The 17,845-nt window shown below is 39.5% G+C and overlaps 1 protein-coding gene across 1 annotated transcript in view; it reads left to right on the forward strand.

Moving 5' to 3' along the window:
• The window catches only part of CFAP61 (cilia and flagella associated protein 61), a 292,142-nt gene that overhangs the window by 116,267 nt on the left and 158,030 nt on the right, over positions 1 to 17,845 (forward strand). The window contains exons 13-14 of the mRNA XM_004433707.3: positions 8,575 to 8,701; positions 17,002 to 17,079. Coding sequence (XP_004433764.1) covers positions 8,575 to 8,701; positions 17,002 to 17,079 — 205 coding nt within the window. The remainder of the gene's footprint in view (positions 1 to 8,574; positions 8,702 to 17,001; positions 17,080 to 17,845) is intronic.

The raw sequence follows: 17,845 nt of genomic DNA on the forward strand, positions 1-17,845 counted from the left end.
ACTCTAATTTTTTAAAATGATGGGTCTTTCAATACTTGTCTGGGAATTAGTTCTGGTTGCAGCAGGGTCCTGGTTTTCTTTGTAACAGTTTTCAGTGTCGGCTTCATTTTTTAATAACTTACATATAAAGTTGGAATAAATCATGTACACTTGGGTTCTTTTCTGAAAAATTAAAGACTCGCAAGCTGAAGTAGTTTTCGTGCCTTTAGAAAATCATGATCTTTGTCGCTGTCCCCATGTGAGCTCTCATCAGGAAACTTTGCTTGTCCCTCTGCGAGTTTTGTCGCCAACCCCACCGCCACCCACCCCTGGGTCTCAGCTCGTCGGCTCTTGTAGCTGCTCTGGCTGTTACTCTTGTTCCCATGACCCTTTCCGCTCGAGAATGTGTGCCCGGTCGTGTAGGAGAAGACATCCTTCAAAATCTACATGTTTGTCGCCATCAGGGATGTCCGTTCTGTGGACGTGACAGTGGGCCATTTGTTTTCCAGAGAAAGCTTAGATCTTCCCTCCAATTCTTTACTTTAAATTCTAAGCACAAAGATCTTTTTAGAGAAATCACACATTTAAAGTTAGAAATGGTGGTTTTGCCTGTCAGGATTGCTCAGTTCCTAAAGGGAATATGATGTGGAGAACGGCCTTCTTCCTTCTGCTCTTTTAACGCCCAAACCCCCGCACCCCTTTCAGACAGCAGAATGCAGCCGCGTGAGAGGCAGGAGGCCAGCTGACCCGAAGACATTCCTGCGAAAATGTGAAGGAGGGACAGGCTCACAGCCTTATGTCCCAGAGATAGCTGCATTTGTTAAACAGTGAATTTGGAGGAATTTCCTGTCTCACAAAATGAAGTTCAGAAATGTGAATGTGGGAGTGACCTCAAAGAAGACCAATTGTCACCTTGACCTGGTCCCTGGCACAGTTTTCCCTGAGGTGGCACTGCCTTCACAGGGCCTTCCCTTTCCGCCCTGTCTCCCCCAGGAGAACCTTCTCTAAAGGTTCCAGGATGTTTTCATAGTCGCTCCCCCATACTGGCACCCCAGCCAGGGTGCAGGAGGGGTCCAGGCGCAGCACCGGCATCCCTTATCAGCCAGGGCCCTATGTGCTGGGGCTCTGTGACACGCACCCCTTGTGTCTTGGGGACTCACACTTGGCTTTTAGTCGGTGAGGACTTACAAGGGTTTGTTCGTCCCTGATGTCAAAGAAGACCATCCAGGGGTGGCTGGCAGCTCCACAAGGCCATCATGGACCACGACATCTTGTACCGTCCTGCCCCATAGCATGTGGCTTCCCTTTTCAAAGTTACCTTGCCTTTACTCAAGGAGAGTTCTGTATTTCATATGCTGTTTGGTTCTACTACAAGTGTGGCCCATGGATCAGCAGCATTAGCATCCATCGAGAACTTGCTAAAATGCAGAATCTTAGGCCTGCCCCAGGCCTTCTGATTCTGTGTTTGCCCAGGAGTCTGTGTTGTTAACAAGTGCTCCACTTGATTTTTATGCACATTAAAGTTTGAGAAGCACTGGTAGTGCTTCTGCTTTTTATGGATATATCATTTGGTAGAAAAGAATTGTGATTCTGTGTCCTCTCCAAATACAGATTTTCTGTAAACATGTAAGCCACACCTACTTTAAACCTTTTGTTATCTGGTAATTTTTGGTTCAGTCCAAGTATTAAGGTCCATCCATATTGCATAGATAAACTCTTGGGCTAGATTTTATAAGAATATATGAACTATGACAGTCTTATGGATTTTTATCTACTTATACAAAGCAATGCTTTAATTTCTTTTATCTTTTTCTAATTTTTGTCTTTTCATACACACCCTCCCCTTAACCTGTGTTTTTCTCAAGCTGTCTTTTTAAAATTCAAAACTTAAATTATCAGTGGGAATGCTTTCAGATGGAAATAAAAGAAAACCCAACTCAAAATGGTTTCAGGGGCTGTCCCCATGGTGTAGTGGTTACGTTCGGCGTGCTCCATATGAGCAGCCTGGGTTTGCGGGTTTGGATCCCAGGTGTGGACCTACACCACTCGTCAGCGCTGCTGTGGCAGCAACTCACAAACAAAATAGAGAAAGATTGGCACAGATGTTAGCTCACGGCTAATCTTCCCCAGGGGGAAAAAAAAAGCCTTCAACTGTAGGGCATTTATTGACTCACATAACTGGGAGGTCTGGAGATAGGCAAGGCATTAGGGTTTGAATCTTTGGGGTTTGAGTTTCTTTCTTTTCTCCACTCTGCTTTCCCCAGTGTCAGTTCCAGCCTGAATTTGGCTTCCAGCACATTAGCAAAATGGCTTCTGGGTTCTGGGCTGACATCCGTGCACCACTGCAGAGGGAGAGAGAGCGGGCCAAAGGCACGTGCTTTCTCTCCTGGGGACCCCAGCAAACCTCCCTCCTTCATCCAGTGCACAACATGACAGCGTACTGTGTGCCAGCCCCTATTCCAGGTGCTGGGGAAGCGGATCTTTGTCTCAAACAGACAAAGATCCTTGCCCTCATGGGGCCTGCATTCTAGTTAGAGGTGAAAGACGTCACTAAAGGAAAGATAAAATATATATTATGTAAGTGATGAGGGTGAATGGGAAGAGTAAAGCAGATGAGGGGATAAGAGGTGCAGGGGCGCAGGAGTGCAAAGGGAAGGCCTCTTGAGGAAGGAGGTGAGGGAGGGAGCCACGTGGGCACAGCCAGGGCACAGGTCCTTGACACCTACTCTTGTTATCCTGTGGTTTTAAAATATATTGTTTTCTTCCATTTTTTGCTTCACTTCTCTTGACATTTGGGATGGATTGTTCTTGCTCTTAAGTTTGGTTACTTTAAATTTTGTGACCTCATGTTCTGGTCTCCCACCCAATCTCGTTCTTCTTCCCTTGGGAAATTATATTTGTGTCTGTCATCTGCCCTCTGGCCGTGCTGGTGAGCACTGGGACAAATCATTTTTCAATTGTTGGTGATGTCTACCTCTTCTGTCAACAAATGCCACCCAGAGGTTCCCCTCATTTCACTTATGACTGCTGGTCTTTGAGAAGAGAACCTTTCCTAGGATTTATGTTAATTTTTAAATTAACTTTAAATGTGTATGAACTAGATGCTTTTTAGCACTTTTTACTTCATATAGTAATCTCTAGGACGTTTCCAAACTTACTATGAGGTTAGAACATCGGGTAAATGATTCTTTCTCCTTTTTCTCCTGTGTGCCCTTCTTAACCTTCACACTGGCTTTTCCTTCTTCTTCTTTATTCATGAGTGGAGGACACATTAGAGTGAACTGGCCACTCATTCCGTCTTCCTGCCCTTCCAAACTACACTTTTCTGAAACTTGCCATTTTTAATTTGGAGGAATCTGTTTCAAACTTATTCATCCAACTAATATTTATTGTGCTAGAATTTATTTTCTATGAGTAAATATTTACTGCTAAGTTGAGTCATACCACCAATTGTCAGCTTTGCTCAGTAAATAAAAATGCAGTTAGGCAGTTGGCTTTTAAATGATTCCTCCCCTCAGTGTTTTGTTTTATTTGCTTTCCTGTGGGTGACTCACTCATGCCCAGTTGTCATTTTATCTAGCACGTCACTATTATACCTATTTCAGGCCTGTGTCATCATTGAGACTGTTTTAGTGATACGGGTCCTTCTGGTGCTTTTAATCAGCCTCCTTAAATAGAACTCAATAGAAAACGTTATTTTGTGGTTATTGTTGTGTTTTGTTTTTTGGCTTAAACTGAAATGCCAATGACTATTGAATTGTTTTATGTTTCTATTACATAGATCACTCCTTTGGAATTCAGCAAGACTCAAATTACTTTCTTTTCTTTTCGTCATTTTGTTTTAATTTATTGGCATCAAAATATTGCCCTATATTCTGCAAGGCTGAGTGACTACACACACACATACTCTTCTAGGTGTCTAAAACAATTCATTCATTCAAGTTGGGTTGCAAAATTAACTGTTAAATCTTTGTCCTTCTACTTTTATGTATGATTTTCTATTTTGTTATGCATGCAGTCTGATTAAAAACGATAAATTCTGACCTTTGAGACAAGAGTTTACCACATGGGAGAAGAAGAAAAACTATTGGTGTAAAGCAGGTGACCATGGCTGCAAAACTTGCAAGACCCAAGAAGGGATCAGTGGGCAAGGCCCGCGTTTCTTCCTGGAGAGGTGATATGTCCTGAGGAATCACAGGTTTGGGCATTCAGGTACATCAGAGAGGGGACGGGCAAGAGAGAGGTGGCCTGGGAGGTGAGGGACAACTGGAAGGGTTGAGAAACAAGAGACCCCTAAACAGGAATCCTCAGAGGCCTGGATGGAGGAAGCCATGTGGATGGATAAGGGAAACCACAGCTAATCTCCTGCTCTGATTCAAGGTGGCTTTAGCACCATGCCTGAGCCCTTGAGAAAAGAAAGGCTAACTTCCTGGAGGACCGGGCAAGGTGACACACACAACAGGTAGGGGGAGGTGGGAGTTCTCCTTCCTGTTTGTACGCCATGGGCCAGAAGGAAGGGGCCTAGCACAGAAGTTATAACAAAAGAATGAGGATCAGAAACTTCTTATTTGAAACTTGTGGAGAGATGAAAGTAGGGCCACTTTTAGCTGTATCCAATGAGCCCACATCCTTTACAGTTCTGCCAGGCCTAATTCCGATATGTAAACATCAAAATAGACTTTATCTTTTTGGATATTTATTTAGCAGATTACAAGTTCATTCCACAGAGGTCTTGGTATCATTTTATAAGCCCTCAATGAATATTCTAAATCTTGATGATTTATCTGAAAATATGGCAAGAAATAAAGATAGCTGTTTGATAATTGGACAATAAATACTATCTCCTTTTGATCTGTGCATGTGTGTATGACATCCCTATGTATTTTAAGATAATTTTATTTTAATTAAAGATCACCCATGTTGAGAATAAAACACTAAGCATCCTTACAACTTTGTTTTGAAGTCATTTTATTTTTCAAGGGACTTTCTTTAGCTAAAACACAGACTGAGGTCTCCATAACTCCCGAACCATTTCTAACCTCATTTAAAACTTTAAGGGATTTCAGAATTATTTCTCAGAAGATGGTTCTGGAATCAATAGCAGGTCAGTTCCACAGGGGTAGGAATTGTGGACTGTCTTGTTCCTGATGGATCCCCAGCACCTGGAACACACAGGGCATGTGTTAGAGCTTTAATCAGTATTTGTGACTGACTGAATGAATCATTCTTAATAAAGTCACTTTAATAATTGATTTTTAAGGAATGCATTTTATTTGAGGGCCTGTTTCTTATGCATATTCATTTTTCACTTTCTCTGGTTGCTCCTGTCAATTGCTATATAAAAGCAATTTGGGCATGTACCTATTGCCACAATGGTATTTCTTGTTTGCTGGCAGCAGATCCCCATCATCTTATTCCAGTTAAAGGCAAAACAGACAGGCTGCCATTCCTAGCACCTGATGTGTAAGCAGTCGTGTACACAATGGCTGCTTGCCTCAGAGCCTCCTATGAAAAGGTCACCTGTGGAGTAAACTTGCGTTCTGTTTTTTGAACTGAGCAAAAAACAATTGGAAAATATATTGTAATTCTACGTGTTTTATTTTTTGCATTTAAAAACATTATTCTGAGAGGGGTCCTTGGCATAAAAGAGGTTAAGATCACTTGTATTACTGGGATTTGATTATAGGAGTCACATGGTCTGCTTTAGCATTTAATAAGCATCATTCTAGCGGCTTTGTTGAGGATGGATTGTCAGGGGCAATGGTGGAAGCATAGAGACACATTAGGATGCTACTGCAACAACCCAGGCAAGAGGTGGTGGTGCTGGGGCCAGCACTGGCTGTCGTGAGAAGTGGTTGAATTCTGGATGCATTTTGAAGAGAGAGCCAACCGGTCATGCTGCTGGGCTGGAAGTGGGGCATGTGAGAAAGAGAGCCAAGATGAGGCCAAGGGTTTGGGCCTGGTCCACTGGAAGGATGGAGTTGCCGTTAACTAAGATGAGAAAGATAGCTGGTGGAGGGCTTTGGCATGATAAGATTGAGATGACTATTAGATAGCCAAGTTTTTTCATTTGGGAGATGCAGGATCCAATGTTTTGTCTGATATCAGTTTCTGAGAGAGGTGTGTTAAACTTTACCATCATGATGGTGAATTAGTCAAATTCTCATAATTCTGTGAATTTTTATTTCAATATTCTGAAGCTATATTGTTAGATCCCTACAGATTTGATATTGTCATATCTTCCTAGTGAATTTTTTAAATAAATATGTAATTGGTATTTACAATATATATTGGTAGTCATTTGATGAGTCAAAACATGCTCTACATATTAACTCCTTTTTTGTTGATATATAATTGACATAAAATAACATATTTTTACTTCTATTATTAAATAAAGACTTATCTCCCTCATAATGCTTTTGCCTTGAGGTCTAGTTTATCTGATACTTATATTGCTACACCAGCTTATATTTTGGCTATTAGTTGCTATTCCCCTTTCCTTTTCCTTTCAATTTTCTTTGGTATTATATATTTTTTTGGTAACGTGTTCATTGAAATATCATTCACATACCATACAATCACCCACTTAAAGTGTACAATTCAATGATTTTTAGTACATTCACAATGTTTTGCAACCATCACCTCTATCTGGTTCCTAAACATTTTCATCACCCCAAAGGATACCCTGTACCCATTAAGCAGTCGTTCTTATTCCCTCCTCCCCCCCAGCCCCTGGAAGCAGCAGCTAATTTACTTTCTGTCTCTATAAATTTGCCTCTTCTGGACATTTCATATAAATGGAATTTCACAGTATGTGGCCTTTTGTATGTGGCTTCTTTCCCTTAGCATACTGTTTTCAAGGTTCATCCATGTTGTGGCGTGTGTCGGTACTTCATTCCCTTTCATGGCTGAATAACATTCCAGTGTGGATAGACCACATTTTGTTTATCTGTTCAGAAGTTGATGGATATTTGGGTTCTTTCCACGTTTTGGGCCATTATGAATAATGCTGCTATGAACATTCATGTATAAGGTTTTGTGTGGACATATATTCTTAATTCCCTTGGGTATTTTCCTACTACTTTTGTGGTCTTCTTTTTTACATTTACATCTTTCATCCATCTGAACTATCAGATTTTGGGGTAAGGTGGCCACATCAGAACCAAGTTCTTATCCTTCACATAAAAATTGCTCATAAATATTATTAAAGTGATATTAATTGATAATCTTTATACCAGTTAATTATAGATGTAGATCGTTCTTTGCAAATATGCTACTTTGTCCATAGTATGGCAGCATGCATTAAAATTTAAGCACAAATATTCACTACAATTGAAAGTTAAGTAGGTTAGAATATTTTACGTTATTAATATTAAGAAGGATAGCACTGTCCTATTTAGTAATAATACCCTAATGACTAGAGAACATTCATCGCAAGGTCAGCTGCATAATATGCAGGGCCCATTACAAAATGAAAATGTGGGGCTCTAGCCTAAGATGAGGAAGTCATCTCTCCTTCCCATAGGCCCACCACTCCAGCCCATGGCAAACAGGCATCCTCCCATGGCTTGCAACCTCTGCACTGGGATGTACTAAATACTTGGGTGGCAGGTGGGCAAGAGGTTCACAATGAACTGCCAAACACACCATGGCACTTCCTGCCTCAGGTGGGGACAGCCACCACCTTGCTCTGAGTAGAGACTCCATGGGGCGTGAACCTGACACCTGACCCTCTCCATGCCTGTGTCCAGGACCCCACTGAGGGTGGAGAGTGATGGCCTCCCCCTACCAATGCAACCCAGTTGTCACCCCGGACAGAGGGCGGCAGCAGTCATGGGGCAAGGATTGGGAGGCCCCGTGGGGCCCAACGTGCCAGAGGCAGGGAACGGATGGGAGAGAACCCATCATGGAGCGCTGGTGGGAGGTGGGTACCACGTGTGAGCCAAGGCTCCAAACCCCCAGACATGCTCCATTGTTTTACTTGACATCACGTGAAAACACAAAATCAAAGATAAAATTATTAAGGATTTTAAAGACTCATGAAGCTAGCCCAGGTTCAATGTAGTTTTTTAACTTCTTAACATACTTTAAAAATTTGGGGAAGAATTTGGCTTTATGTATGAAGTAAATGTGAAATAAAGTATGGTGCTGAACATTTTTAATTAAATGGACTTAAAGTGTAACTTTGTGTTGTCTCAGGTTAGTGGAATTATCAGTGATTTTTACCTTATTCTTTGCACTTTTTTTGTGTATGTGTCTGAGGAAGATTGGCCCTGAGCTAACATCTGTGCCCATCTTCCTCTATTTTATATATGGGACACCTGCCACAGCATGACTTGATGAGCGGTGCATAGGTCCGCGTCCGGGATCTGAACCTACGAACCTGGGGCCGCCAAAGTGAGGTGTTTTCCAGGTTCTCTGGAATGAAATTAGTTACTTTTGTAATTAATCAAAGCCCAATGTTATATAAAAATATTTTACTGGATATTATTTTATATAAGTGTGATATGTTACAATTTTGTCTCCATTTTTGGGAGGGAATACCTATTTTAGTGCTTTCACTCCCCCCCCCCAAATGTCTCTCTCCTTACCCAGGTCCATTAATATAAGATTTGCCACTTTCTCGGATACTCCTGGTGTTGAAAATCTCGTCAGTACCCTCATGCTGAGTAAGAGCATACTGGAGGATTTAAAGCAGTACAATGAGGCTCACAGAGACCCTGTAAGTACTTGCTATGACCAGACTGGCCTTCTTTTCCTCACGCTATGGGACCATTATGACCCATGTAGGTCCGTGAAGTTTCCTTGGACCTTGGTTGGAGAATCGTGTGGTGGGGAGCAGCAGAGGTGGGGTTGGAAAATGGGAGCAAGAGGAGAAAAACAAGGAAACTGAGTTTTAAGGAAGTGAGGCTGTTCTCATCACTGCTGGCCCCAACAAAGCTAATCAGATACTCTAAGTCCTTATCGTGGCGATGGAAAATTTGGACTTCATCCGGACAAGTGTCACAAAACGAGATAGATCCCAGCGCTTGGAATAGGCAAATCTGACCTAGGTTAGTGAACGGTAGCTCAGGAATCTGTGGGTACCTGGTGCCCACCCCAGCAGCACTGGGTATCAGATTTAGGGCTTGGGACTCTATTTCCACCCTACTGGATGATGAATCTGTCCTTGCCCTTTTGTTGAGCTGGCTACATCCTCAAGGATTGCATGGGCTGGGGAGGGTCCTGTGTGACCAATATTGGGTTCTCTTTCTAGTATGGTAACTATACTACACTTTGGCCATGGCAAAGGGCAAGCTAGCAGTGGTCCTTACATTAACACTGCTTTCTTAAGGACCATGCCAGTTAACGTAACCAGATGTGGAATAATACATGTAGTTAGAGAAATGCTTAGTTACTTTTTTGATAAATTTTATTAAAAAAATTTTATAGAAGTATAACCAATAAACATTTTGCATACAAGAGACACACTTCAGACCTAAAGACACTCACAAACTGAAAGTGAAGGGATGGAAAAAGATACTCCACGCAAATGGCAATGAAAAGAAAGCTGGGGTAGCAGTACTCATATCAGACAAAATAGACTTTAAAACAAAAACTGTAAAAAGAGACAAAGAAGGGCATTACATAATGATCAAGGGAACAATCCAACAAGAGGATATAACACTTGTAAATATCTACGCACCCAATGTAGGTGCACCTAAATATATAAAGCAATTATTAACAGACATAAAAACATAAATAGACAGTAACACAATAATAGTAGGGGACTTTAACACTCCACTTACACCAACGGATAGATCATCCAAAAAGAAGATCAATAAGGAAACATTGGCCTTAAACGACACACTAGAACAGATGGACCTAGTAGATATATACAGAGCATTCCATCCAAAAACCGAAGAATACACGTTCTTTTCAAACGCACATGGAACATTCTCCAGGATTGATCACATATTAGGCCACAAAACAAGTCTCCATAAATTTAAGAAGATTGAAATAATACCAAGCATCTTTTCTGACCACAACGGTATGAAACTAGAAATCAACTATAGGAAGAAAATCAGAAAAGCCACAAATACATGGAGATTAAACAAAATGCTACTGAACAACGACTGGGTTAATGAAGAAATCAAAGAAGAAATCAAAAAATACCTGGAGACAAATGAAAATGAAAATACGACATGCCAGAATTTATGGGATACAGCAAAAGCGGTTCTAAGAGGGAAGTTTATAGCAATACAGGCCTATCTCAACAAACAAGAAAAATCTCAAATAAACAATCTAACAATGCACCTAAAGGAACTGGAAAAAGAAGAACAAAGCAAGCCCAAAATCAGTAGAAGAAGGGAAATCATAAAAATCAGAGCAGAAATAAATGAAATGGAGACCAAAAAAACAATAGAAAAAATTAATAAAACCAAGAGCTGGTTCTTTGAAAAGATCAACAAAATAGACAAACCTTTAGCTAGACTCACCAAGAAAAAAAGAGAAGGCACAAATAAGTAAAATCAGAAATGAAAGAGGAGAGGTTACAACAGACACCTCAGAAATACAAAAGATTATAAGAGAATACTATGAAAAACTATATGCCAACCAATTCGACAATCTGGAAGAAATGGATAAATTCTTAGAATCATACAACCTTCCAAAACTGGATCAAGAAGAAGTAGAGAATTTGAATAGACCAATCACCAGTAAGGAGATCGAAACAGTAATCAAAAACCTCCCCAAAAATAAAAGTCCAGGACCAGACGGCTTCCCTGGTGAATTCTACCAAACATTCAAAGAAGACTTAATACCTATCCTTCTCAAACTCTTCCAAAAAATTGAGGAGGGGGGGAAGCTCCCTAACTCATTCTACGAAGCTGACATTACCCTGATACCAAAACCAGACAAGGACTACACAAAAAAAGATAATTACAGGCCAATATCACTGATGAACATCGATGCGAAAATCCTCAACAAAATACTAGCAAATCGCATACAGCAATACGTTAAAAAGATTATACACCATGATCAAGTGGGATTTATTCCAGGTATGCAGGGATGGTTTAACATTCGCAAATCAATCAACGTAATACACCACATTAATAAAATGAAGAACAAAAATCACATGATCATCTCAATAGATGCAGAGAAAGCATTTGACAAGATCCAGCATCCATTTATGATAAAAACTCTGAATAAAATGGGTATAGAAGGAAAGTACCTCAACATAATAAAGACCATATATGAGAAACCCACAGCTAATATTATCCTCAATGGTGAAAAACTGAAAGCTATCCCTCTAAGAACAGGAACCAGACAAGGATGCCCACTGTCACCACTCCTATTTAACATAGTATTGGAAGTCCTAGCCAGAGCAATCAGGCAAGAGAAAGAAATAAAAGGGATCCAAATTGGAAAGGAAGAAGTGAAACTGTCACTATTTGCAGATGACATGATTTTATATATAGAAAACCCTAAAGAATCCACCAGAAAACTTTTAGAAGTAATAAACGAATATGGTAAAGTTGCAGGATACAAAATCAACATACAAAAATCAGTTGCATTTCTGTACACTAACAACGAAGTAGCAGAAAGAGAAATTAAGAATACCATCCCATTTACAATTGCAACAAAAAGAATTAAATACCTGGGAATAAACTTAACCAAAGAGGTGAAAGATCTGTACACCGAAAACTATAAAACATTTCTGAAAGAAATTGAAGAAGACACAAAGAAATGGAAAGATATTCCATGCTCTTGGATTGGAAGAATTAACATAGTTAAGATGTCCATACTTCCTAAAGCCATCTATAGATTCAATGCAATCCCTATCAAAGTTCCAACAACATTTTTCACAGAAATAGAACAAAGAATTCTAAAATTTATATGGAACAACAAAAGACCCCGAATAGCTAAAGGAATCCTGAGAAAAAAGAACAAAGCTGGAGGTATCACGCTCCCTGACTTCAAAATATACTACAAAGCTATAGTAACCAAAACAGCATGGTACTGGCACAAAAACAGACACACAGCTCAGTGGAATAGAATCGAAAGCCCAGAAATAAACCCACACATCTATGGACAGCTAATCTTTGACAAAGGAGCCAAGAACATACAATGGGGAAAAGAAAGTCTCTTCAACAAATGGTGTTGGGAAAACTGGATAGCCATATGCAAAAAAATGAAAGTAGATCCTTACCTTACACCATACACAAAAATTAACTCCAAATGGATTAAAGACTTGAATGTAAGAGCTGAAACTGTGAAAGTTCTAGAAGAAAACATAGGCAGTACGCTCTTCGACATCGGTCTTAGCAACATCTTTTCAAACACCACATCTGACCGGGCAAGAGAAACAATAGAAAAAATAAACAAATGGGACTACATCAAACTAAAAAGCTTCTGCACAGCAAAGGAAACCATCAACAAAACGAAAAGACAACCTAACAATTGGGAGAAGATATTTGCAAACCATACATCTGATAAGGGCTTAATCTCCAAAATATATAAAGAACTCATGCATCTCAACAACAAAAAAACTAACAACCCAATTAAAAAATGGACAAAAGACCTGAACAGACATTTCTCCAAAGAAGATATACAGATGGCCAACAGACACATGAAAAGGTGTTCAAAATCACTAATTATCAGGGAAATGCAAATCAAAACTACAATGAGATATCACCTCACGCCCGTCAGAATGGCTATAATTAACAAGACAGGAAACAACATGTGTTGGAGAGGATGTCGAGAGAAGGGAACTCTCATACACTGCTGGTGGGAGTGCAAACTGGTGCAGCCTCTATGGAAAACAGTATGGAGATTCCTCAAAAAATCAAGGATAGAACTACCATATGATCCAGCTATTCCACTGTTGGGTATTTATCCAAAGAACTTGAAAACACCAATTTGCAAAGGTACATGCACCCCTGTGTTCATTGCAGCCTTATTCACGATAGCCAAGACTTGGAAGCAACCTAAGTGCCCATCAAGGGACGAATGGATAAAGAAGCTGTGGTATATATACACAATGGAATACTACTCAGCCATAAGAAACGACGAAATCCAGCCATTTGTGACAACATGGATGGACATTGAGGGTATAATGCAAAGTGAAATAAGTCAGAGGGAGAAGGTCAAATACCGTATGATTTCCTTCATTAAGTAGTAGATAGTGACAACAATGGACGGATACATAGGGACAGAGATTGGATTGGTGGTTGCCAGAGGGGAGGGGGGGAGGGAGGAGGGTGAAAGGGATAATTCGGTGCATGTGTGTGGTGATGGGTTGTAATTAGTATTTTGGTGGTGAACATGATGTGGTCCATGCAGAAATAGAAGTACAATGATGTACACCTGAAATTTTTACAATGTTATAAACCAATGTTACTGCAATAAACAAAAAATTAAAAAAAAAATTTTTATAGAAGTATAACCAATAAACATTTTGATGGATTTCACAATTTGAATATACCATGGAATGAGCACCTGTTTCAAGAAATAGACTAACCCCAGCCTGCCAGATGTCCCCTCTCATACTCCCATTCAGTCACTTTCCCCCCAAGTTAATACCACCGTGACTTCTTTTTTTTTTTTTTTATAATTTTATTTATTTTTCCCCCCAAAGCCCCAGTAGATAGTTGTCTGTCATAGTTGCACATCCTTCTAGTTGCTGTATGTGGGACACGACCTCAGCATGGCCGGAGAAGCGGTGTGTCGGTGCGCGCCCGGGATCCGAACCCGGGCCGCCAGCAGCGGAGCGCGCGCAGTCAACTGCTAAGCCACGGGGCCAGCCCCCACCGTGACTTCTAAGATCATAGATTAGTTATTCCTGTTTTTGAACTTTATTTAAAGGGAACCATACACAATGTTTTCTGATATCAGGTTTCTTTTGCTCGGCAATGTTTGTTAGATTCATCCATATTGTGGTGTAAAGTATTTCATTGCATGAATATACCACGATTTATTTCTTCATTCTACTGTTGAGGACATTTGGAGAGTTCCCAGTTATTGGCTCTTCTGAATAAATCTTTTTTTTTTTTGGTGAGGAAGAGTGTCCCTGAGCTAACATCCATGCCAGTCTTCCTCTATTTTGTATATGGGACGCCACCACAGCATGGCATGAGCAGTGTGTAGGTCCACACCCGGGATCCTCAGGATCCAAACTTGCGAACCCCGGGCTGCCAAAGCGGAGTGTGCAAACCTAACCACTGCCCCACTGGGCCAGCCCCTTGAATAAATCTTTTAGTTAATTTTTAAGTCATCAAGAGGGAGACACCAAACACCTAAACATAGTGAAACATTTGATATTTATAAAGGTATTGAATTAAAATAAAACTTCCTCCAGCATGTGTTTTTGTTTTGTTTCGGTTTGTCTTTGTCTCTATTTCTTCATTTTTTGTTCCTTCCCTCCTGGCCCACTATCACAGTATCATGTAGTGGGCCTGGTTCTCAAAATGTGGCCTAAGGAACCTTAGAAGGTCCTGAGACGTGAATTTTCAGGGAGTCTGTGAGATAAAAACTATTTTCATAAAAGAGTAAGAAATTATTTTCCTTTTCCACTGTATTGATGTTTGCACTGGTGGTGCAAAGGCAATGGTGGGAACAACCTCAGGGGCCTCAGTGTGGATCAAGATGGTGGCACCAAACTTCCCAGTGGTCATCAAGTTCTTCCTGCCACACACTCACAGTAACAATGGGAAAAGAAAACCCATGGTGGAATATCACTGCACACCAACAGAATGGCTAAAACAAAAAAGAGCGACACCACTAAATGCTGGCGAGGATTCACATCACTCATATGTTGCTGGTGGGAATGTAAAATGGTATGGCTGCTCGGGAAAACATTTTGGCTGTTGGTTAAAAATCTAAAAATGTAACTATCATATGACTTAGCAATTGCACTCCTGGGCGTTTATCCCAGAGAAATGAAGACTTGTATACAAGTGTTCATTGCGGCTGGAATCAGCCCAGATGTGCTTCACCAGGTGAATGGGTAAACAAACTGTGGCCCGTCCATGCCATGGAACAGGACCCAGCAATACAAAGGAACGAACTGTTGATGCATGCATCAACTTGGATGAATTTCCAGAGAATTATGCCAAGTGGGAAAAAAGGCCAATTCTTAAAGGTTACATACTGTATGATTCCACTTATGTGACGTTTTTGAAATGACAAAGTTTTAGAAATAGAGAATAGATCATTTGTTGCCGGGGGTTAAGAACAGGAGGAGGGCAGGAGGCTGATGGGTATGATTGTAATAGGCAACCCAAGAGATCTTTGTGTTGGAACTGTTCAATATCTTGACTGTGGTGGTAGATACATGAACCTACACTGGGGATAAAATTGTGTAGAACTTAATACACACACACACACACACACATACACAATCTCATCAGTGGGCGTTCCCTGCTTGTCATATTATAGTCGAGTTTTGCAGAATGTTACCATTAGGGGATACTGGGCAAAGTGTACAAGGAATCGCTCTGTATTTTTTCTTACAACTGCTTGTGAGTCTACAACTATCTCAATATAAATTCTAATTAAAAAAGGAAAAGCCAGTTTCACTTGAAGCAGGAAAAATTATTAATTTTATTAAATTTCAATCCTTGAGTACATGTATTTTCAGTGTTCTGTGTGGCAAAATAAGGAGTGTGCATAAGCTCTTCTGCTACAGACTAAAGTGTATTGGTTGTTTCAAGGAAAAACATTTCTGCAATTTGTTTGAGTTGCATTCTGAATCAGCCACTGTTTTCATGGAACACCATTTTTACTTGAAAGAACAGCTGGCAGACAAAATATGGTTATTCAGTCTTGGGTAGTTGGCAGACATTTTCTTAAAAGTGAAAGAGGTAAGCCTTTAACTCTAAGAAAACAATGGATAGCATTTGTCCCCTGTGATAAAATCCAAGCTTTTAAGAAAAAATTAGAATTTTGGAAAATTGGTATCTGTCATCATGAGCTTGACAGCTTCCCAGTACTTAAAAGACTTTTTCTGATGAGACTGGTGGTGATACTACCAAATGTGATATTTTGGTATTTTCTGATGAAATAGGTCAACATTTGGAAAATCTGCATAACGTTGGTGAATCAATATTTTCCAGGTAAATAATACCGGAACAAAATCACGCATAGATAAAAGATTCATTCAAAGTGCAAAATAGACCAATGAATTTTAATATAGTGATATATACAAAGTTCATTGATATGTTTTCAGATTCCACATTGCAACTAATCCTTGAAACAGTACCACTTGTTGAGTTTTGGTGGAGCACCAAAGAAGTATATCGATAATTATCTAAAAAGAGTGTTTAAATACTACTCTGTTTTCCAACTATGTATCTTTGTGAAGACAGATTATTTTTCATATATTTCAACCAAAATAACATATTGCAACAGACTGAATGCAGAAGCCGATATGAGCATCCAGCTGTCTTCCATTAAGCCAAACATTAAAGAGATTTGCAAAAATATAAAACAATGCTACTCTTCTAAATGTTTTTGTCTAATTTTAAAATTTGTTTAATTAATAAATTAAATAAAAATTAATAAACAAATACAAAATTTTCTCAGTTTTAATTTCTATTGAAGAAAATAGTGATAGATATTACATACCTAAACCAAAGCTCTTTGGAATCCTCAGGGCATAGGGGTCCTGAGATCACAATATTTGAGAACCACTGATGTAGACCTAAAGAAAACAGATTCTGAATCAAAGGGACTATAGTTTGAATCATAGATCCATCCCTTACTAACTGGAGATCTTGGCGTGTAACTCAGCCTCCCAAGCCTTATTTTCTTGTAAATAGAATAGAAATAATACTAGTACTTACCTCATGGAGTGGGAGTGAGGGTTAAATGAACCCAGGGAGGGCATTTAACTTATTGCCTGGCCCATGGGTAAGTGCTAATAGATGTTGGTTTTGACTGTATTGTCATTATGTGGTCATGGGTAAAATCCACTTTGACTGCTTACAGAAACATTGATAGTGATATTTTTAAGGGTCTTAAAATATATGCTTATCTTTTCAGGATGGAACACCACTGCAGGTATTTGTAGCTGAAGTTGCAGAACGAATAGCTGGCATTGCAGTGATCAGAAATGAAATGGTAAATGGTGAAACGGATATTAGTTTTCTTGATTGTGCCTTTTTATATCATGAATTAGCATAGAACGCCTCTTTCGAAGTTTCATTTTTACTTATTTGATATGAAGGTCTCTTTTTCTGAAGGATGTAAATCATCATCTGCTTGCATTCCACTTGGCAGCTTTTCAATTCTGCATTTTTTTCAGTTAAAAGTATTTAAAATATTACAAAGAATACACGAAAACATTCACATTCTAAAAATTCAAATAACCTTCTACCACCACCACCACCAAAAAAAAAGTTCCACTGCTCTCCCCAGAGGATTCCCCCTATTAATAGTTAGGCATTTATTCCTTCCAACATACTTCCTTGCACTTAATTATATGCATCGTCTGTGTGTGTGTGTGTGTTGTCAAGTGGACATTCTAATTTTATTTTTTCCCAGTGTAAAGCCAGTTTTTCCTAAGTATTTGTTACTGAGTAGTCCATTCTTTCCCTACTGATTTAAAGTACCACCTTTACATTATTAAATTTCCAAGTGTCGGTGTCTGTTTTTACTCTCTATTCTGTTCTATGGATTTATTTATTGATATCTGTTGCATTATCATGTGCTTTAATATCTGGTAGGGGAGTCTTCTCTCATTTATCTTTTTTTCAAGATTTTCTTGGTTTCACTTGGATATTTCCCTTCCCGATAAACCTTGTAATACTTACTATGAATTTATTTACACCTATGTGGATTTTATAGAACAATTTAGCAGAAATGACTATTAAAATATTGAGACTTT

Source organism: Ceratotherium simum, chromosome 21, assembly GCF_057802395.1.
Source record: "Ceratotherium simum simum isolate JZ-2026a chromosome 21, ASM5780239v1, whole genome shotgun sequence".
Classification (NCBI taxonomy): Eukaryota; Metazoa; Chordata; class Mammalia; order Perissodactyla; family Rhinocerotidae; genus Ceratotherium; species Ceratotherium simum.